The sequence below is a fragment of the Condylura cristata genome, unplaced genomic scaffold (assembly GCF_000260355.1).
Source record: "Condylura cristata isolate star-nosed mole 26May11 unplaced genomic scaffold, ConCri1.0 scaffold00008, whole genome shotgun sequence".
Taxonomy (NCBI): Eukaryota; Metazoa; Chordata; class Mammalia; order Eulipotyphla; family Talpidae; genus Condylura; species Condylura cristata.
Window position 1 is genome coordinate 55,909,006 of NW_004567109.1, and position 23,789 is coordinate 55,932,794.

General features: G+C 43.8%; 1 protein-coding gene across 2 annotated transcripts in view; it reads right to left on the bottom strand.

Moving 5' to 3' along the window:
- Positions 1 to 23,789, bottom strand: part of SLIT3 (slit homolog 3 (Drosophila)) — a 580,975-nt gene that overhangs the window by 164,193 nt on the left and 392,993 nt on the right. For both annotated transcript variants that reach the window (XM_004679197.2, XM_004679196.2), the window contains exon 5: positions 23,474 to 23,545. In XM_004679197.2, coding sequence (XP_004679254.1) covers positions 23,474 to 23,545 — 72 coding nt within the window. The remainder of the gene's footprint in view (positions 1 to 23,473; positions 23,546 to 23,789) is intronic.

The following is a 23,789-nucleotide window of genomic DNA, read 5'->3' on the forward strand; positions in this document are numbered from 1 at the left end:
AGAAAGGACCAGAACTAAGAACACCTATGGAATGATTCCATTTACACAAAATATTCAGAACAGGTAACCTATCAAAACATGACAGAAGAGCAGTAGCAACGTGTTAAGGGCAAAGTGAGTATGGAAGTGACTGCTCAATGTTACGGGGTTTCCTTTTGGAAGGGCTGCAGATGCTTTAGACAAAAATGATGGTGTACAACATTGTGAATATTTAACACTATTAAAATGCTCAGGAGTTGTACACTGTAACATAGTAAAAACTGTCATGTGAATTTTCAAAGCAAAAAAAGAGGTACTTAAGTCTTTCTGTACAAGGAGGAGCTTTATCAGAGTTTTGCTGTATGAGGGTAATTTTCCTGAGATAGTATCACAGAGAAAGGCAGGGAAGCCCAGGGGCAGATACTGTAGCAGGCATGACTAGCCAACAAATCCAATGTGAAAAGAAACAGAATGCCATTTGAACTGAAATATGAACGAAGGGGAGAAACATGGGGGGGGGGGAGATTTATACCACTACTTTGGGAGATTATTTTTCCTAATTTGTGTTAGGGATACTACCAGTCTCTCTACACTCAGGATAAAATAAACTTTTTATTTTACTAGCCTCATGAGAATGAGGCTAGTAAAATTGATAAAAGGTAGAAAAATATTACTGGTTCAGCTTCCAAGTCAAATGGAAAATGCTGTGGGATTAGCCACTATTTTGTATTTTCACACTGCTTTTCCCACCCCCTGGGACAAACATAGACCACTCAGCAGGACTCTGTCAATGTAGTTCACAAGCTCAGTAGCTGATTTTCCTTTGTCTTTTCTCAGATTGGTTCTTAGACACTCTGCGTCCTCTCAAAACTAGAAAGGGGCCTACCAATCCCCTGGGGCTCCAGAGAGAAATGTCTCTGACCAGAGATTCTTCCTTGCCTGGAGCTGCTGAGCTGTGAGAGCCCATGTGGCAAGGCTCCTGCAGAAAAGATGGAAGTGAAGGGTGAGGTGAAACAGTGATTTTCTGAATGCTCATGTCTACATTCTCTCAGGATCTATAGGTCTGCCACATAGACCTCACTAAATGAGTGCATTCAAGACCAGAAGGAATAGGCTGGAAGAACAAAGGAAAAGACTGGAAAGAGGAGGTCCTACGGAGATGGTTCCTGCCTGGAAACCAAGGTGGGGGGCAGTGCTCTCTCCAAGCTCTGTGTCTGGAGTGACTTAACAGCTTTCCCCTGAAGCTACTGCTACCTAGACGCCCATACCAAGCCTGGAGGTGATTTCTTATCTCCCCTGACTCCGGAAATAAGGACATGGCTTATACTCAAGAGGAAAGGAAACTGAGCGGGGGCGGTGCATGGGAAGGAAAAAAGAGTAATTTTCTTATTTGTCTGTGGTAGAGCTATATCTAAAAGGCAGTGGTTTGGTAGGAAAAAAAAAAAAGTTTACTTGGGAATCAGAGGACGAGGTGCTCTGACCTTGCTGGGTCATGCCTCAGTTTCTCTATGCTCAAATTTGCCCATAACCAAAATCAAATGCATGAAACCCATGATTTCTCCCTACCCCTCCAGAGCTTGCCTTCAATGAGTTTAAACCCAGTTCCTGAATCCTCATTTTGTTGGTCTAGGTACTACATAAGGAATCAGATTTTATTTTTAAGGCAGCTTCTGCCTGGAACAGTTGAGACAGGAACCTTGAAAGCATTGGAGGCCTAAATAGCAGGTTGGAAAAAAAACATGAGCAAAATATATTTACTTCTGTCTAACTGCTCCACCAGGCTCAGAAGCCCTCAATAGTACCTGTCAGATAAGGATTCTTGTAACATTTTTTAAAGTAGGACAAGACCAGCTCACTAAAGCTTCTGGAAGCTTATCCCATTAGAAATAAAATAAGAGGTGGGACTTACTGTGATTTCTCCCACTTGGTCTCCTTAAAAAGCCTTTTCCTGGCCAGAAAAAGCAAGTCTCCAAAAGGGTTTCTCTCTGCTTTCCCTTGGTTATGGAGATTTCTTCTCAGGTACATTCAGTAATTTCTGCAGTGGCCCCTGGAAGCTAAGATTACATTCCCACATGAAACGGGACTGGGGGAATGAGAGCCCAGAAGTGGGGAACAGCAGGGTAGAAGGGACTAAAAAAATCTCCCAAGTGGCCTCATGCTAAGTGGCTCACTGGAAACTTCCTGGTAGAAGCCAGGCAGAGAACCAGCCTTCCAGAACTTTCACAAGATTCATCTCTAAACTACATTAAATATGAGACCCTAGTCTAGAGTCTTCAGACGCACACAGCTCTGCCTATCAGTGGGTATTTCTGGCTACTTTTCCATCCCAGTCATAGACTAATTCTCTTAAAATCGTTGGTTTGGGAAAAAACAAGGCCCATTCAAGTTCCCTGAGGGGAAAGCTGCTTATTTTCAGGTCACAATCACCATTTTCTCAGCCATCTTAAACCCCCACCTCCAATAGTGTTGGCTTTTGTCCCCAAATTCCCAGAAACAGCGTCATCCCCTCATGGATGCCCACCAGCTTTCTTGGCTACACTAGCTGCTGCTGGTGCTTTGAAGCCTGTGCCTGATAGATACAGATGGGGGAGTCTTAAACATCTTCAAGTTCTCTAATTCTAGTTTTTCCATCCTTTCCTGGACATGGACACTGTGGGACTAACCTCAGTAGAGGTGACACACTTCTTCATCCCCAACACACTTTGCTTCCTTTGCGGGGTGCAAGGATGTCAGGATTCACGAGTGCAATGTGGAAGGGGTGACTTCGCTAAACAGAGGACGGAAGAGACCTGGGGTGATGTGAGTTCAACAGCCCCGCCACGATGAGTGATGCCATCTCATAGGACTTAAAAACGGAGGAGTTGGACCCCAGCCGAGAGGAGGGATGGGGTGGCTGGGCAGAGCAAACATTTCCTTTGTCTGTGATGGATAGTCACTTTGGAACTGTTTCCCATCCTTATTTTTCCAGTGGTCAGCACTGAGGCGGAAGCAGGGAATGGAGGGACAGGGTCTGTTTTGGCCAAGAACTCCAGCCCCCTCCCAACCCTCAAGAAGAGAGCGGCACCAGCATTGTGTCTGTACAAAAGGTTTGCATTAACTGTAATGAAGCAAATGACAAAATCAATAAAGCGGGAATTGCGCTGCTGTCATAAAGATGATGTAAATCCAGGGTTCACGATGGTTATGAAGCTATTTAGAATTGTAATTAAAACCAGCACCATTTTTTTCAAGATAAAAGCCCCTTTGACAACCATAAATGCAAGCTACAGGAAATTTTCAACAAATATATTCAAAATTAATGTATGGCCCAAAGATGGCATAAATTAACTGAGGATAATCCATAAGCCCAGGCTTCAGAATGTAAGTGCACTGAGTAAAGAGATTTCGATTTCACGTTTGGTTTTCAAGCAATGTGGTTTTCAATTTTAATCAAGTTAAAGCTTGACAGAGCACTTAGAGACTCTGAATGAATGGCAGATTTCTGACAACTACTTTTCAATGAGACTGAAAATGCTGTCACTGTATTTGCCCAACTTGAGATTTGACGGCATTTGCTATTTTATGCATCCCACATATTTCAGGAATGAATCTAGGACTGTGCCTGTGCAGGAGATGACCTTTTGCTTCATTTGGGAGTGGGAGGAGGGTGATGTGGGGAGGAAGGGGACAGGATACCAAAGTCAAAAGCAAGATATCTTCCTTAGACTTATTTCCTGAACTCTGATTATAAAAGTGAGATTTCTTGGGAAATATCAACCTCCCTTCCTCCCTTTACACCTACCTGACTTTAGAGTATCACTGTTTGGTTTTAAGACATTAACAATATTGCCTATTACGAACTTCAGCTCTGCTGAAGGAGATTTAAGCCCTCTGGGGTCTACAACTCTCTAAATTTGTATGTAGAATGTCAGACTTGGAAGCAATCTTTGAGATCATCAGGTCTAAATCCATCATTTCTATCATAAGAGGAAAGTGAGGATTAGAGAGTAGAAGGGTAACTTCAGATGCAAAGATAGGACTTGTTAGAGTAGCTGGGACTTGATAAAACCCCTTAGGACACACTATTTGGGGGGAAAGGGGAGGTGGGGAGAGAAATGACACATGAGTGGAAAAAATAAGACAGTTGATGAGGAAATTGTATTGTCAAGGCTGGAAAGTCACTAGAAATCAGAACTGCTTGATTCTTTTAATCCATGTTGAGCTTCAACTCTCGGGGGGTACTGGGGGACTTAATGGTTAGAAACCCAGGAGTCCCAAGAACTGATGTTTTGTGATGGTTTGACATCTTGGGAGACCTTCTGACTGGGCAGGGATGATTCCTGTGATACCTAGTTAGTTCCTAGAGACAGCGAACTTGTTAGTGAGTGTTGTTCATATACAAACCAACCACTACTGAGTCTACCACCCCATCTACCTCCCTAACTTCCACAAGCTGATATTTCCCTGCTGTCATCACCTCAGGACCAGATATCGGAGCATTGGGGAAAGCTCCACACCCCAAGGTCCACAAGAGTGATTCAAACTGGCCAATCTCAAGCTGATAACCTGCCTTGTCTTCCCCATAAACACTTCAGTATGGGCTGTGGGGTGCTTTCCACCCACACGAGCTTCAGGCTTCTAACTCTGCTGCTTCTCTGTGTAGCCCACAAGGCATGGTGTGCCTTCGATTCCCAGAACTCTACAGAGAGTTACATTCAGCGGCACCTTGTCATTGCTCAGTCACCTTTATAAGTTAAGACTCTTGCACAGGTCAAGGGACCCAGGTCTTGGCAACTAATGGAATTATTTTGGACAACCATATGTTTAAAAGGAGAGGTGTAGACTGCATGTTCTTAAAACCCTTTTCAAGTTTGGTAAGCTTAAGACTTTTAAGTGGAATGATCTGAATCCGGAGTCCTGAAGTCAGCAGGCTAAGAGGCTGGCCGCCATAGAGGAAATGCATGCTAGCCAAACCACTTATTATAAAAGCACAGCTCATACTTGTCTCAGCAGTAAAATAGGCAAAGAGGGAAATTCATTTTAGTTAATCTAATTGCATTAAGGAGCTGATTCTAGAAAAAAAGGTCTTGGATTGATGGCCCACTGAGAAGATTTCTCTTCTGCAACAAACAACCTGGCAGAAGACATGGGCACATCTACCACTCAATCATACTGGTTGATGGCAGGTTCCCCAAAACTGCACAGTGACCATTTTAACTGCTGGAAGAGTACACATACTATAAAGCAATTTCATGACAGACCCAAAAGAAAGGTTTACAATTCTTCAAATAATTTTTTCTATGCTATGCCCACCACCAAAGAGCCAATAACCTTCCATTACAGCCCAGGAGACCCCAGCTTCCCCTGCTCTTATCCTGTTTTCCTCTTTGGTTGTCTCAGTTCTGCAGTCAGAATCCAAGGGTTTGTTCTGGTTTGGTTCTGCCTGTTTATCTGCTTTGTTTCTTTATATCTCACATCCTGAGGATATTTAAAATAAGGCAAGCATGGTTAAAAGCAGATGAAAAGATGGTGGCAGGGGCATTCTCTTTAAGGAAAATTTTGGGAAACCCTTTGTTTCACCTACAGTGAAGTATCTTAAAGTCTAGGCGAGAAAATTCCAGAAATTGATTTTAACTTATTGAGGAGTCTTTGTCAGGTGGTATCCTTCTTACTCTTGTTTTAGGGTGAATCACCATCACTCCCCATTCATCACACCCTCCTCCCAATTCATCTCTCATCCATACTGTTAATGATCATTTAAGAGAAAGTTGAGATTTATTTTCTTCATGCTGTAGGTAGCAATGCGCGCTGGGAATGAAAGAGGAGATTATGTGGAGGTGTGACTCAAAGTGTTCACAGCCCCAACTTAAATGTGTTCACCAGACAACCCCCCCCACCCCCACCCAGTTTGGCTTGCCTGTATTGGTATCTTTCCCAATGAACTGATGTCCTGTTTTTTTTTTTTTAGTGATTTCACAGAGCCAGGAACACACATTGAACTGGGGTATTGGAGCTTTTTTTGGAGGGGTGGGGGAGAGATAGAGAAAGAAGCAAGCAAACATTTGCAGGATTGTGAGCTGAATATGCTTAAGTAGACAAAAGCGATATTCAGTCAGTGATCTAATTGACATTTACTGGGGCAAGAGAACTGGGCGGCCCAATGGCAGGCAGATTCATTTTCCAAAGGTCATGGGGTTGGCTGCTGTGACTCGTTGTTGAAAGATATCTCAGGGCTGGTCAAGGCCACAATCAGAGGTGCCTGTGGAATACAAATAATTCCTCTCATTCAAAACTGACAGCCACGACTGAGCATGGGTCAATGTGGCCGTACTTATGCAAATGGTAATATCATAGTTTCCAGGGACGCAGGGTCAACCGTGGCAGAGAAGAGGCGGCAAGGAGCATGGCTGCCTGGGAGTCTCGTGAGTTCTTGCTCAGAAAAGCACACTGTGGTATCTATCTCCTATCAGGGACTCCAGCAAACTGTGAGCACCTTCATTCTTTGTGCTAAGACCACATAGATTTCTTCAATTCACGCAAAATTTTAAGAATATGTATAGGCATACCTCAATTTACTGTACTCTGCTTTACTGTATTTCACAGAGACTTTTTTTTTTTTTTAACAAGTTGAAGGTTTGTGGTCACCCTGCATGAAGCAAGTCTATCTGTGCTGTTTTCTAACAGCATGTGTTTACCTCCTGTCTCTGTGTCACATTTTATTAAGGTCTGTACATTGCTTTATAGACATAATGCTATGGCATACTTAATAGAATATATTGTACGTGTAATTTATGTTTACACTGGGAAGCTGAAGAATTTGTGTGACTGCCTTCATCGCCTTACCACAGTGGTCCCTGAGGTCCGCCTGTGTACATGCATGGGACAGAGAAAGTCAAAAGACAATCTGGGAGTCATGACTGAAAAGTAACAACACCCTTCTCTAGTCCTGTAGCTGTTTATTCCCTCAGAAGCAATGCCTATTAAAGTTTCCCATGAAGTTTATCCATAAATACTTCATTGATATAAAAGTACAACAGAACAAAGCAGACACATTGTTTTAAAGTAGAAATGGCAAAAGGTTGTACCCCCTGTTCTATACATTGTTTTCTCATTGATATTGTTCATGTTGTATACAAAGATTTGTCTTACTCTTCTCGATTACTCTATCCACTGAATGAACCATTGATTTAACTTGTGTCCTACTGATGGGCATTTAGGTGGCCCTCAAGATATTTTCTCTATAATGCTTGTCTATGTTATCTTTGAGGACTTATATATAAAAGTTTATCTCTTAGGTAAATTTATCATCCACAGTTAAATGGATAGATTCTGGAGTATGTGTCATTTAGACTGATAGCTACTGCCAGGTTACCTGTTAAAGGAGGTTATAACAAGCGATTCTCCCACTGTTACTGTAAAGTACTGCCCTACACCTCTGCCAATACAGTGTCTTAGGAATTCTCACAAAGCACTCAAGAAATCTCTCTGGTAACATCTAAATTTCATGGCAAGAAACTGGAGGTACTGCCTTAGGATCAAGATAGCCATGACATAAACATACCTTTAGTCTTTCTTTCTAAACCTATGACAGCTTTCTAACACCATGTGGTACCAGGCAGGTCTTCCTACTCTAGTGTTTGTTGTCATTGTTAGAAAATGTATGTTCACTACAGAAATATTAAAAAATAAAGTAAAAAAATTATTTACTCATAAGGAATGAAAACATAAGAGAATGTTCACAACAGCTTTATTCCCAACAACCAAAACTTGGAAACAACTTAAGTGCCCATTTTCAGGGGACTAGATAAACACATTGTAGTATATCCATTCAATGGAATATTATTCAACAGTGAAAAGGATGTTATTGATAGATAATACAACAAAAGATGAATTTCAAAAAATTATGCTGAGGGAAGGATGTTAGCTATATAAGGTTGTGTAGTATAGAATCCCACTTATATGAATGGTTCTACAAGGACAACTACAGAAACTAAAAAAAGACTGGGGTTGCCAGGGTTGAGGTAAGGATTGTACAGAGGTATGTGGCTATAAACTGGGCTGTGATTACATGAATAGCCACTTATCAAAACACGCTGGAAAATTGAATACCTTGGTGATGGGTGAGGTATGAACCTATAATTGAAGTTACATCTTAAGAGGTGTGAACCTGTAACTGTCAACGAATAGTACCTCAATAAAACCTAATAAACCTAGACAATGCATTAAAATGTATAGTCAAAATTGGTGCACGCAGTGTAGTTAAAATAGTTATACCTCAATAGAACTGATAAAAGAAAATAAAATCACTTAAATGCCTACCATTCTTCACATCTTTTTTTTTTTAACCCCTTCAGATTTAATTCTCTATGTGAACACACACATACATAAAAGCTGGATTCTTTAATGGTTTAATTTCTTATGTAAATTCATCCCCCCCCTTCCATCCATCTCAATAAAAATCAACCTGGGAGTAACCAAGTTGGAGGAAGCACTGAGTTTGTGCATCTCCATTAGCTGCCTTTCTTCTTCTCCCCACACTTACATGTGGGCAGACAACAACCTTCTCCCTGCCAGCTGGGCTCATGTGTCCAGAGTACAAACCAGGAGCCAGCAGACTCATCTGCAGTGAGTAGTGCATGCCCAGAAAGAAACCCCCAAGCAGAGATCGCAACCTTCCACTGTTAGAAGAAACAAAAGCCTCAAAGTAACTGAAAGGGAGGCTTTGTTCTCTGGCCTTGCTCCAGATGAGGCCCTCCCACCTTTTCAAATCCATTGTCCATTCTGAGACCTCCACCACTGACAGCATTCTAGGGGATTGACAAATTAAGAACAACAAAAGCAAGGGCATTAGACACTAAGGGCATCAGTGTGAACTGCAAGCACTGCCTCTTGCCTCCCCCCTCCCAACTCCCCAAAGGGCATACAGAGAAAGTCCCAGGCAACAGACACTTGCCTAGCACACCTGAGTCAGTTTCTCCCCACTTTTTTTTTTTAATGCCCAGTCCTCTTAACTCTCACTTTAATTCTGGATTGATCTACTGTTTCAAGAACAGTTAACAGTTTGAGTCAGATTCCTGTAGGTTTAAATTTCATCTCTGCTGTGTGATCTCTGGTAAACAACTGCACCTTGCTGAGTCCAAGTTTTTTTCTTCATTAAAAGAGGGAAAATTCCTCGAATCCTACTGGTTGTTAGAGCAATGAAAACTGCAGAATATCAACACGCAAAGTTTGATGTGCTTCCTCCGAGTTGGTGCTTACTACTTGACAAAACAGCCTCTGTTAATTTGGGTATTAACTTAAGAAATGAAGAAAACCAAACTTGGAGACCTCAGCAACTTGCTAAGCATATGAAATAGCAAGCTCGTGGCTTGCAAAACATGACAGAATTAACTGAAGAGCTAAAATTCAGATCCTTGGGCTTGGATCTGAAACGATGGTTCACTTTATCATTAACTTAGGAATCTTCATTCTTCCTAAAGGTCAGGACATAGCATGGCTATAATGAAACAAAGAAATCATTACCTCGAAAGACAAGTTTCCTGGGGATAAGAAAACAAACACCATGTCCAAGAAAGCCCAACTCAGCATCAGCCTGTTGCTACTGTCCTGGACTGGACACCCAGTGTTAACACATATGCTTTTTCTGGAGAAGTTGGAAATTCTGAGTTTTCCAACAAAACTTGGCACTTCACCCCAGGAAGGAGAAATAAACCTGTGTGGAGGTAGGATTTAGTCCATAGTTTTTGATTTACATTAAATGATTTTCTAAGCTTAGGCAGTACAGCACAGTGGTTTTAAGTCTAGAATTAACTTTCTGGGTTCAAATCCCAGCTCTGCCATTAATTAGCATATGGCCCTGGCTAAATCACGTCTTGTCTGTGCCTTGGTTTTATCACCTGTTAATTGATAATATTCATAATCATGATGATTAATGAGGTAATAGGTAGACATTAAAAAGAGCTGTATCTGTTATAGTGTCAGGCTCCCAAAAAACTAATTACCTACTAAGAGTGACAGTCTCTGTTTGAGGTTACTACTCTTTTCTTGAAATAGTCACTGTTTATTCTATGTGGGGGTGAGAGGTAGGCATGAACATTTCAGATTAAATTATGGTCTTTGGAAGGGTCTCAGAACAAATATCCCATCCTCAAACCCAAAGGTCGTGTTGTCCCTAAGAATAGAAAAAGTACCAACTCCCATATTAAAAATACTAATGAGCTGTAATATCTCAGAACTGCTGCTGGACCATGCGGCCCTTTAAAACCACACCTCATTCACTTGGTTCTTATTTGTCTGGCTCAGTAGTTCTCCTAGCAGACTCTGTAACTGAGAACTCATCATCAGCATTTAGGAGTAATTTAGGTTTTCGCACTTGTGTCTGGGGACTGGTTATAGAGCAAGCTTTAACGCAGAATGTTAACAAAGGCAAGTGCTAGCTGTCATTCTAAATGGACACATCAGAATACACTGTCCATTTAAGGAGGTGCTGCCGCTGCTGCCAAAGTGCTGGATACTTCCCTTGGACATGGAAGTCTCCGTGTGTGCAGACTTATCAGTTATGATCAAGGGGCCAGAAAACATAAGTTCTGACATTAGGTACCCCCCACTCTATTCCTGTCCCAAGCAGTGTCTGAGATGACAGCTCAGCCTCCTGCATACTGTACAAACAACTTATTCACACAGCAAATACTTTTTGAGCACTGCCATTGACTAAGTCCTGTCCTCAGTCCTTGAGAACTCTCCATGCTGAAAAGGCATTTATTTCCCTGAGATGCAGAACACTTCATCTGACACAACAAGCAGGAAAGGGGCTTGTGCAGGAAAGTTGGCTGAACTCAAATCTGCTGCAGAACTCTCTCACTGTCCCTAACGATGTCTGAGAGACATTTTGGAGGCCCTCAGTTCCATTCCAGAAATAGTTCCCAGTCACCATCCAACCTCTTCCTTTTTTCCCTCAGAAAGTGAGCATAGTCCTGAGCCTCATCCTCACTGGAGAGCCTCTGGCCACCTATGTCTGGGATTACCCTGATTCTCCCTCCTGCTGTTCTACACCCAGTCCTGGGCTGAGTCTGCCTTTGAATTTTGTCTCACTGACCAATTCCAGATCTGCCCTGATGGAAGAGTCCCAAAAAATCATCACACTTTGCAATCTCATTTGAATAAAAATACTATCTAATCCAGTCATCTGTCCAGGCTTTCATGTGCTTTTTAAAAACAGGACTCTTGGTTATATAAAGTCTCATGTTGAACCTAAAAGAAGAAATTTAAAACTCTATCATTATTGACAAGGCACTTTTCATTTGTGGGGTCAAGAACTTACTCGGAGTCACATCAAAATCTAATGTTTTCTTTTATTTCTCCTGCCCCAAAATGACTTATTTTAACTGATGAGAGACTGGGGACAAGAGGTTAACAAAATAGCTTCCCAAGCGCAGATCTGATTCCTTATTAGTTTTTCTTTGTATTAGTTTCCCCTGGCTGCTGTAACAAATTTCCTTGAATCTAGTGGTTTAGAACATGAATACATTTTCCAAGTGTTAGAGGTCAGAAGACCCAGGTCAGTTTCATTGGGCTAAAGTTAAGGTGTAGGCAAGGTGCATTCCTTCTGGAGTCTCTAAGGGACAATTTGTTTCCTGCCTTTTTCAGTGTGGGTGTGGCTCTTACTCTCTGCTCCAAGTGATTTGCCCACCGTTTCCAGCAGGTCTTTCTTGAAACCATAAAGTACATAGAAGAAAACATAAGCAAAATACTCCATGACATTAACCTCAGAAACACCTTTGTGTAAGCTTCTCTAGCAGCAAGGAAAATAAGAGAAAAAGAATTGAACTAAACTAGAAAACTTCTGTAAGGCAAAAAGAGACAGTGATCAAGACAAAGACGTCTTGCTGAATAGGAGAAAATATTGCATACCACACATCTGATAAAGGACAGATACAGATGATCTACAAAGCACTTATACAACTCATCAAAAAGAAAACAACCCAATAAAAAAAAATGGGCAGAAGAGTTAAACAGGCACTTCTGCAAAGTCATGTGGATGACCAATAGACATGAAAAAATGACCATCATGAATCATCAGAGAAATGCCAATCAAGACTGCAATGAGAGATTATCCTACAGCAGTGAAAATGGTCCATAGTAAAAAACCCCACAAGCAACATGTGCTGTAAGGGTGTGGAGAAAAAGGAACTCTATCACACTGTCGACGGGAATGTAGACTGGTTCAACCCCTATGGAAGGAAGTGTAGAGATTCCTCACAAGGCTAAAAATGGATTTACCAAGCTAGAAAGAAAAAGAAAAGTACTGGATGGTTTTACTCATAGCAGGAACATAAGGGATCAGGGGAAAAATTATAATAAAGAAAAAACAAGAAACAGCAAACATCTATATACCAGAGACATTTTACGGGGGTGAAGAGGGGAGTGGAATAAAAATGGGATGAGAAAGGTGTACAGGATTGTGATGACACATGGGTGGACTGTTGTTAGGAAGTCCATAGGGATTACAATCCAGATAGAAAAATAAATTAAAAAAAAATAGAACATATAGCCACCTAAACATATTTAAGGGCAAAAAAAAAAAAATTGATTTACCATATGGCCTAGCAATTCCACACCTAAGTAGGTATCTACCCAATGAGCACAAAAACTTCAATTCAAAAGGAAACACGTTTATGTTTATAGGAAACATGATTATGTTTATAGCCTCCTATGGATATAAACCTGCTTTGTTTATAGCAGCTCTATTTACAATAGTCAAGCAAGATATGGAAACAACATAAATACCCCAGATTTGAGAAGTGGATCAAGAAATGTGGTATATATACACAATGGAATACTACTCAGTGATCTAAAAAGATAAACTCATGCCATTTGTGGCAACATGGATGGAATTGGAAGGGATTATTCTAAGTGAAGTGAGCCAGTGAGCTAGAAGGAGAAAGATAAATACCAGATGGTATCACTTAACATGTAGAATCTAGAGAAACCAAACAAAGGGTCAGACAAACTGTAAGACTGACCCTTGAAAGCAAACCATGGATCTGTGACATTCAGGAAGGGTGGGGAAGGGGGAAGAGTAGAGGAGAGAAGAGGTGTGTGGTAGAGGACTGTGGGCACTTTGGTGGTGGGAAAACTATGATAACTGCACCTGAGGGGAGAAATCCTCTAATGTGAAAAAATAAACAAGGAAGTTTAAAAAGAAAAGAAGAAAGACCCTTATGATTGCATTAGGTTCACCTGAATAATCCAGAGCTCCTACCTCCAGATCCATAATGGAATCACAACTGCAAAGCCCCTATTCCCATGTTAGGGTATAGAACTCTTGGGGGTAGGTGCATTACCCAGCTGACCACAGGCCGGCAGATGAGAACAGAGTTGTGACTGAACCCTGGTGGTCTGAGTTCTTCTGGAACACTCCAGTCTTGACAGGGACAGGGGAGGGTGAAAGGTAGGGTGAGTGCACCCGCTTTATCTCTGACCCACTCTCTACCTGGCTTATTGTAAGCCAAAAACCAGAATAAGAAAGCTACACTGGATGATATAAGGCAAGATGTAGTTAAATGTTTTTAAGAGTTAGGGTTGCCTTGAAGCCAGAACACACAAAAATAACCTTCTTGCGGTATGTATTTGTGTAGGGAAGGAAGATTTAGTCCATTATGTGTGGTACCTGGAGCCAAATTAACTCTCAGAGATGGACTAAAAGCAGTAATAATATTATTTATCTTTATGATGTCGTCACAAAGTAACATTCTTTCTACTTAACCTATGCAGAAGCTGAGGCTAAGAAAGAATTATGCAATTTGCTTAAGATCACAAAGCTGGTACAGGCAGCGTTAGATTCCAGGCAGCCTGAGTGGGAACCGGAATGCTTAACCAATATCTGGACTTCCTCGAAGTTTGCACCAAGGTTTTATCCCAGATCGGAATGTCAGGGCTTCTATAAAGGAGAGCTGTTAGGAGGAAGTTCTAAAGACCCTTCCTCAAGCTAGGGGCAGGAAAGCTGAGCTGGTTCTGATATTCTGACTGGAGGACTATGGACGGCTGAAATGTGCAGGAGGTCCCTCACTCTCAAAGAAGAAAGAAGGTATGTTGTCAGAGTCTTCTGGAAAAAAATGGAATACACACAAGCAATTTGAGAGGCTGTGAAAAAAATGGAGGAATTTATTTATCACAGGATGGGTAATTCACAGCTCAGGACTTAGGAAAGTGTACAGAGAGTTGAAATGGAACAAGGTTTTTTTTTGTTTTTGTTTGTTTGTTTTTAGCAGATTGGAACTGTCCTGACATTATCATGGTGGATACAGATCATCATGCATTTGTCAAGACTCACTGAATGAACAACCAAGAGTGAATTGTCTCGTAAAGGTGGGCATTAGTTAAAAGATTACAATATTGGGCCCTCCCTGGTGGCACAGCAGGTTAAAGCACAGCACTGAGAATCTAAAGCCACTTCCGCATGAGTTCGATTCCCGCCTGCCCCGGAGGTGACCACATGGCGTGGCAGACCTCTCCTGGCCCGCCCGCTGCTCCCCTCAGCAGTGTACTTCGTCGATCTGCCTGTTCTGCTCCCCACTCTGTCTCTGGTGAAGCCTCTCACCGCCCCTGAGCCTCTGGCCTGTACCCCAGTTCTGTATGCACAAATAAATAAATCTTAAAAAAAAAAAAAAGATAGCAATATTGGTACAGCCTGGGGAACAAATGAACCACACTAATTTAAGATACTAGTAATAGAAGGAACTCTGTGTGTGGGGTAGGGTGGGCAGGGGTACATGGGAACTTGCTGTGGTTTCCACTCAATTCTTTCATAAACTTGTAACTGCTCTAAAAATTATTCATGGATTAAAAAAAAAAAGAACTCATATTAACAGACAATTGTGATGGTCCTCTTGGAATGTCTTTCTGAATAGTGGCTATCCAGACCTGCTCCTGCCTGGGGGCTTGGCTGGTGCTGTGGCCAAGAATGCGCTTCCAACATTCCCCACTGATCTGTACCTGCTGTTTCCTACAAGACCTCACTCTATGCTTAGCAAATCACCATGCTCTTCCTGGCTAACAACTCAGAAAAGTATTGGCAATCCAGACTCATGCTGGGATTCTGCCTGGCACTGATTAGCTCTGTTGCCTTGGGACCATTTCCTGAATTTCTGTGAGCCTCTACTTCCCAACCTATATCTAGAGGCTGATAAATATTTTCCTGGCTTATGAATTAAACAAGCCATGTAGTATTTTTCTGCACAAGTGAAAAGCACATACTTTCTCTGTTTTACACATCACTAAATTTTGTTTCCATTTTATAGATTAGGAGACCAAGGCACAGAAAGTTAAGTAACATGTCCAGAGTCACACAAGTCATATGCAGCAAAGAATCAGGGCCCTCCCTGGTGGCACAGGAGCGGGTTAAAGCACAGCACTAAGAAGCTAAAGCCACTTCAGCATGAGTTCGATCCCAACCACGGGAGTGATCCACATGGCACAGCAGACTTCTCCCGCTGCTCCCCTCAGCAGTGTACTTCGTCAGCCTGTTCTGCTCCCCACTCTGTCTCAGGTGAATCCTCTCATTGCCTTTGCATGTCTGGCCTGTACCCCAGTTTTGTATGCTTAAATAAATCTTAAAAAAAATCAACTCTGATTCCAAGACTCATATATTTAATCATAACACTAAATTGATTCCAATGAGATAAGGCATCACAATACCAACAGTTTCTAGAGTCTCAAAAATGTGACCTCCACTGTAGTAGCCATCTCCTTTCTTCTCTCTTTGGAATTAAAAATCTCCAGGTAAAAGCTCAGTGCAATGGTGAATGTCTAATAAGATTCTAAGCCCAACCTGAATCATGTGCCTTCTCCCTTCAGTATGGGAAATACGAAGTTCTAATTTTCACATATGTCTTCCACCCCTTGCTTGCTATGGACTTCATGGTCAGAGGGGTTAAATAACTGTGATAAGTTAAAAAAGGATTTTTTTTCCCCCCACAAATAAAAATGTCTTAGGCAATAAATTTTAGTGCTGGGGCCAGAATAAGTGGTCTTCTGATATCCTGAAAAAACACGAAGGCTTCCCCAGGCCGGCTCTTTCTGCTTTGCCTCTATTCTTGTCGCTCCTAGACCTAGTCATATCCTTTCATCAGGATCTGAGTGGTTCTTCCTTTGCTCTGAAAGTCATCCATTCACTCACTCACTCTTTACTGAGCATCTACTAGGCACAGGGCGGATCTTGCAAAATAAACAGCCACAGGACACTACCTTGCTTCGGGCTAGTGGAGGGGAGCAGACAACTATAACTTAAGCAGAGTGCTACAGGAATGTTCAAAGCTCAACAGAGAACCTTGACTATCTGCAGAACTGTGAACACTGACTAAGGCTCAGCTTAAGACCTTTCAGCTTCATGGAAGTGTGACAGGGATGCACATTAACTCCACTTTCCATTTTGGTCTTTTGTGGGGCCGCGACACCCAGTACCACCCACCCTCTCTTGCAAAACTGTGCAGTGGCAGCAAAGCATGGCTTCCAATCATCCCCAAGACTGCGAGGGGCATAGCCAAGTCTGCAAGATGCTGTATGGCTGCTGTTTTTGCTAGTGTGCTGGAGTTCTATTTCCGTTCACGATGGTTTAGTGGGACATAACCCCTCTGTAAGCTGCATATCTGCAATCGTGTCCTGGAAGAGATTCTACTGGTCACTTAATGAGTTCCAAGACGAGCTCTATTTCTGGCAGGGGGCACTTAGCACCACCATCTATTTATTTTTGGATTGTACTGTATCCTAGCTTTCTAGTGAAAGAGTCTAATTAACCTGTCTTTTACTATTTTTCTTACTTCAGGGGATTTGCTTTAATAAATCAATGGTATTTAGTGAGCACTTGCACTGTTGGCCATGGGCAGATAGAGAAGAGTACTGGAGGGGTGTATTGATCATATTACACACACTTGTTGCCTATTTGCCTGCCTCCCATTGCAAAAAGTATTCTCGAGAGCAGAGATTGTCTTGTTCATCTTTTTATTTCCAGGATTTGCTTTGGACCTGGTATGAATATGGCCAATGCTTTGGGGAGAAAGAATGAAAAAGTTAGAAGAGCAGAAGGAAGTGAGAGAGGAGGGTGGAGAGGAAGGAAGGAAGGAAGGATGGGAAAAAGTGGAAGGGAGAAAGGAGAGAGAGAGGGGAAAGGCGCACGTGCACTAGGCCCCTTTCCTTAGATAGCTTATTTGGGTGGCACTTAGCAGACTGGGGGCCAGTCCAACTTCCTCCAGCAGCTCTTCTGAATTGACACTCTTAGACAGGAATGTAAAGGAGGGAAGGCTGGAACCCCTGTGATCTCAGCAAGTTGATAAATCAGCATCTGTTTGCCTGCTGTGAGCAGATTTTCCCAAACCCCGCTTCCAAGACGTGGCTTTCTTAACGAGCAGGGGGCACCATTATCCTGCTGAAGTCCCACTGGGGGCTCCTCTGCCTCTGCCTGAGAAAACCTGGTGACGGGCACTTGGGTAACCTGCCAGTTAGCCCCCAGAACATTTGGCTGTGCCTGCAGGTCTCTGCAGCTGGCATGTCCCCCCTCCCCCCACACTCTGCCCACTTGAGTCAGGTCTCCTCTCTGAGTGGTTCCAAGTCCCCTCACTGGCTGCCTGGACTTCAGTCTCCTCTCAGCACCCTCTCACTGTTGCTGAAGCTGTGTTCCTAAAATAAATGTGATCACACCACTCCCCTTTGATAGCTCCCCTGTGGGTCCCTGTTACTCCCTGGATCGTGGCACTGAAGCTGCCCTCCCCACTCCCCACCTCAGGTCTCTTCATCGCCTCTCTCGCTCGCTCGCTATGCTCCAGTCATGAATCTCTGGCAAATGTCAACTCTCCCACACACCTGTCCTCTCTGCACAGTTGGTGATTTTTCACCTGCCGTTCTTCTTCCTGGAATGCCCTTCCCTGGGATGAGCTCCTACTCTCCCTTCAAGAGTCACCTCATGCCATTTACTAAGAGAAGCCAGCACCAAGGCAGTTTCCCGGGAATTCCTCACATTGTCCTTCCCTTCAGTGGAGCCCTAACCCATGTCCAGCACAGCTGGTTTACTAGTCTTAAGAATTCTAAGATTGTGAGTTCTTTTAGGACAAGGAGTGTCTTATTTCCATACTATTATCTTCACATTAAACATTTAAATAACTGTGTGTGTGGTTTCTTTTACAGATAGGCCACACACAAATGCTCTAGGAATGAATGATCAAAACCTTCAGTCCACTTTATTCTCTGCCAGGAGCTGCCTGAGCACAGGGGATTCTGCTGGGATTGAAACAGGCTGAGCTCGTGTGTCCAAGTTCATTCTGGGTGACATACAGAGACAGGGTGGCAAAAAAATGAGCAAGATAATCTCGGAGAAAAATAAGTGCTCTAAGTAAAAGGGATAGAAAGGAAGGACAGTGGGGAGCTGTTTTTGATAGGTCAGGGAGTGTCATGCCAATGAAGGACCATTTGGGTTTCACAGAAATCTGATGGTTTAGCAATCTAGCAAGGGGAGTAGCAAGTGCAAAGGTCCTGGGGCAGGGAGGACCTTGAGTGTTCAAAGATCAGAATGGAGCCTGGGAAGCCTGACATGAATGAAAGAGGACCTGGACCACGTGGAGTCTTGCATTTCATGAGCGGGAGCCTGGTCACTGGTCCAGGTCCAGTGACAGCATGCGTGGCTGCTGAGATTAGCAGACAGAAACGCTACCAAAGCACCGGTGCTCCGCCTCCCCCCCCAGCCTCACACAAGATCCTGCGTGCTCACAGCCCAGAGACAGCCCTCATTAATCTCAGGAAGCGGGAGGGCAGACACGGGCAGCGCAGCAACACAGACTAAGCAGAGAACACAAAGGCCGCCTGCCCAGCTTTGTTTTGAAACCGTCAATTCCAAATTCTGCTAGCTGGCAGAGACAGGGGTTATTGATTTTCCCTTCTGGAATGCATGTCCTACAGAGTTCTCGCAAATAGAAACTGAAAAACAGAGGAAAACATAACTGCTGAGAAAGATAGGACAAGGGGACATTTTTTTTTTATATTGGTTTTTGTCTTTTTCTTATTATGCTTTGTTGGATTGTGGTTGTTACCTCTCTACCCCTCCCCACCCCCATTCATTTCTTTTTTTCCTATCTCTGTCTTTCCAATTATTCATTCTTCCACCCGCCCCACCCCATTTCTGTCTGTCTGCTCCTCTCTTCTCATTGTGTCTCTATCTAGCATGGGCACAGCATTTGCATCCAGTAGACCTTTAATGAGGACATGTGGACTTTATGTTAAGTCTGTGGACAGGTCAGCTCTCTGAGCACCCCTTTTTCCGGATCAACTTGCCCATCTAACTGCCCATCTATCCCTAAACACAGCCCTCGCCCCGTTCCAGACAGGCAGTGGAGTGTGAGACCAGCTGCTAGAAGTTCAGGAGTGGTGTCCGTAGCTAATTACTTTCTCTCCTGGGAGGAGCAGGAGGCAATTAGGGAACTTCCTTCGCTGCCAGTGGGGGCAGGGTGCCCAACTTCAGCACCAGCTTCATACTGGAGACGCTGCAGACCCATAGGAGAGAAGGACCTGCACCTTCTCTCCAGGCTCTGATACAAGTGGCACATGCATTACCTGCCCAGGAGAATCAGATGCGACAATCCTGGTTCTGTTGCCCTTTCTGGCACTGGTGCGGCTTGGTGGGGAGGAATCTGTGTGGACAGAATGTCTCCAGAGAGCACCTGAGATAGTGAATGTCTCACTAAGGGCGGGTGAGGTGGGGAGGCATAGGCCTAATGGTGTCTGCTGACCTTTGCCATTTGCATGCCCTGATCAGGATTCAGTGTTACCATCTGGGGAATGGGGACCCAGTCTCTTCTTTCAAATCCAAGTGAAGACTACAAAATCACACACGCACACACACAATTCTTGATTTTTCAACCCTAAATGGAAGGTATTATCAAGGAGAGAAAGAAGCTGTCATTTTACATACCACTTCCAATCGTTTATCTTCTCCTATTTGACTGAAGGTAAATGTAGGATGGTGTTATATTCCCTCAAGGGGGTGTAGAAGAGGAGGACACTGGGAGATAGTTTTCAAACACAGTTTGTCAGGGCCAAGACATTGAACACTTGTAGCTCCTCCCTCATAGGAGAGACCGTCCACAGGTGGGCCCTTGGGGTCTTGATGGGAGGAAGCACATTCCCTTAAAAAGTTACGGGAACTTCCTTTCCAAGGATAGTTTGTTGTTTGCATGTATAGATGTGTGCACAGCTTCACTGATCACCTCACCCAGAAGCTTCTCCTGCCTGGATTTGCTCCTCTGTGTTGGTCCTATATTTCCAATGATTCACATGAAATTTTCTCTTAAGGCCATTTTACTTAGCTGCACTCCCTCTTATTAAAACCATGGAAACTGAGGCCCAAAGTCATAGCTGTGGCCCAGAGACCACATTTAACTGGCAGGAACAACAAGATGGGGTGTCAGGTTCATCAACTTCCAACACATAGAAGATTCTCAAACCATCTATATCTGTTCCTTCCTCCCTTCACACCACCTATGGAAGACTTGGCATCAATCCTGGAAAGATTAGAGCACAATTCCTGACCTGCCAGCCTGGTTCTTTCTCCAGATTTTCCAATCCCCACGGAGAAGAAGCAATGAGAAGGCAGGGTTCACAGATGTATACATCTCACTTTCCACAGTCTGCCCCAGAACTCACACTTAGCTCAGACAATATTCTGATGGACGCATGAATGCATGGCTGTGAGAATTTGCCATTGTTTTCTATTTTACCTGTACTTGGAACCTATCATTCTTCTCTTCTTTTTCATGGCGTCTAGTAAATAACTCACTGACTGACTTGCTTTTGTGGACTTGGTCTCCTTTGGCCTTTCATTTTGGACTCCCCTTTGCCCTCCTGCTCTCCAAAGAGAAAACCTGGCTCCTCATGTTGGAACTGAGACGCCGCCCGTGGCCTTTCCTTTTTCACCTCCTCCTGCCCTAGGTTCCATTCCCAGAATAAATGTTTTCATCCTGACGTTCCACAGGCTGGAAGCCACCCATATTCTCAGTTCTCAGCACCTGTGCTGGCTTCACTTTCTTCCGAGCCTCATGCCCCATTCTTCTGCGTTGCCATCCCCTCACCTCCATGAGATGTCTCCTCTGGAGGGTACACAAGTCTAACCCCATACTTTGCCCACACTTTGCCTTGTTTATTCTGTGGGATTCCAGTTGTCCCTCGGGCCCAGCTAACGTCTTTCCGGTAAGAATCAAGGGGTAAAGCAGCAATAACAGGCTGTTCTAAATACATTCCATGTGTCAGGCATAGCAGTGCCTTATCCATATGCATTATTTTATTAACTTTCACAAAAACCCTGGGAGGTTAGGTACAATTTTTATTCTCATTTTTATAGTAGAGTTCATACGTGTCAAGCAATGCACCTACAGCAACAGACTAGAGTGTGTGACCAGCTGGGCACCTCACACACACACAGCAATTGCTGAAGCCAATCCAAACCTCAGCTATACCACCTGAAGCTGGCTTTCTTCTTTTGGTTCTGAGGACCCTTTTCTCTGCATAGTCAGTCACTCGTTGGCCCGATTTCATGAGGATCAGTCTATCACAGAAAATTCTCTCACTGACACGCCGGCCTGGTTAATTCATCCTGCTTTAAGCAAGGGGTTTCTCCCCACACATCTCCTTCTCCACCCCCACTCCACCTACTGGGCACAAACCAAAGGGAAGAGACTTGTGGAGCCCAGGAGAAAGACCTGCTTGCTTGGTCTGGAGGAGGAGAGCCTCCTGAAGGTCCATCCTCAGCGACACAGGAGTCGGTGTTTGCAGCTCCTTGAAACTTTTAGGTCCTTGGGCCTTTGTGAGGTTAGAGGTGTTACGGGAAACAGCAATAACCCTCTAAGCCCTAGCTGCCAGTGAGGAGCACCGAGACATTTAATGCCTTTCTTGGGAATCAGAGAGGTAGTTGCTAATGATGCAGCCCTGCTCAGCCATGACTATGTTACGCTTTTTTACTACCTGGTCCATTTAAATAAAAGCCATGAGATCAGGCAAATATGCCCTTTTTTATACGTACATTAATTTGGGGCTGGCTAGCAAGAAGCTGGTTGAATTGAGCTAGTCAGTCAATTCCTTTCCTGGGCCTAAATTTTCTCACTGCGGACAGATGGGGATTTAAAGGATCTCTGTATTCCCCCTTTTGCCCACTGTTCTGGAATGCTATGTAGTATCTCTTGCTTTGGGTCCTTGTGCACAGTCACTTTCTCTGAGGCTTTTCTTGCTTCACCTGTTCTCCTGCTACCATCTGGGCAAAAGTTCCCTGAAGATGCAGTAGGCAGCCTACTGCCCAAGAGTCCCTTTGCCAAGTCCTCCCTCCCCCCTGCTTCCTTCATTCAAGAAGCCTCGGACCACTTATTGCACATTAAAAAAACTTTCCATTGATTTCTCCACCACCAGGGAAGCAGACACAGCCTGGGTCTGGAAGCCATCAACCGCTTCCTAGTACACTGAAATTCCTGCCATTCTTACAGGGCAAAGGACCGCTAAAATTTGAGTCCACTAAGAGGACAGCAGACACAAAAACCAGCCCTTTCTCCTATGCCCCTGTCCAAACACCTGCCCAGGCCACACGGACAGAGGTGTGGCTGGGGAAGACTAGTAGCGAACAATGGAGGCCAGGTGGGAAATGATCAAGGTTATTTGCCAAGTTCAAAAACGCAGTCACAGAACCATTCTGCAGCAATAGTGACAATGGCGACTGTGATGTGCACGTGCTAAAGGTGCATCAACACTGGCGCACGCACAGAGGCTGCTTGCAAAGCCGAGGAATCTGCAGGATAGGTCTGTGTGTTGAACCACTGTCAGCTGCCTGGTTTGGATCCTGTACTACACTTATTTAAGCTGTTAAAACTAGGAGACAACTGAGTGAACAGGAACATGAGCCTGTTGACTATTTTGTAAAACATTTTCAGCCAATCGACAGTTATTCAAAAACAAACCCAGCAAGTGCCTAGAGTAGTGGATCTTGCAACATCTCGCCCAGATCCTGGGCTGCAGGTCCCAGTGCTCTCTCACAAGATGCTATTTAATAACAGACATTTTCACCATTGTGACCTTTATCATCATTGTTACCATCACCATCAATACTGCACACATTTACTGCACACTTGCTAAATACAATCTACACACAAAGCAGTCATCTCCATTTTGTAAAAGACAATGACCTAGGGGAATGCTGCATTTGAGTCCTAGGTCACAGGCTAGGCAACTGCGGGGCCAGCCTCTGACCGAGTTCAGGGACTCCACCGAATAGCTGAATATTTAGGAAAGAGCAAGTCTGGGAGCTGTCCTGGCATTGCATGTGTGCTCTCTAGAAAGCACTAACCACTAACCACATCCTCCAATCTGTCTCAGAGGTACCTGCACCAATACAGCTTACAGTGAGGTGATGCCACCTTCCTGTGCTCTCTCTCCTCTAGGTTCTAGCCAAAAAGCCACCTACATTTGCAACAAAAGCCACAAAAACATCACTTACAGGTTCTTCACGTCAGCGATGCCTCGGAAAGCCTTCCTCGGGATGCCCAGGATCTGATTTTCACTCAGGTCTCTAACAAGAGAAGAGGCACAGGAAGTTAGTTAAAGAGAGAACAAGGCCTGCTTTATTTGCATCTCATTATGATAACAAAACCCTCTGCAGTCGGATGGGCTAGGGGGATCTTTTAGTCTCAGGCCCCAAGCTGCTACAAGCCTTCTCATTGTCCTTCAAGTGTGGCCTTTTCTGCAATGGTTACCAGGCGGAGCCACTTGCTTCAGGCGAGCTCTGTGGGTGGTCTTGCACCTCCAGGCCACGA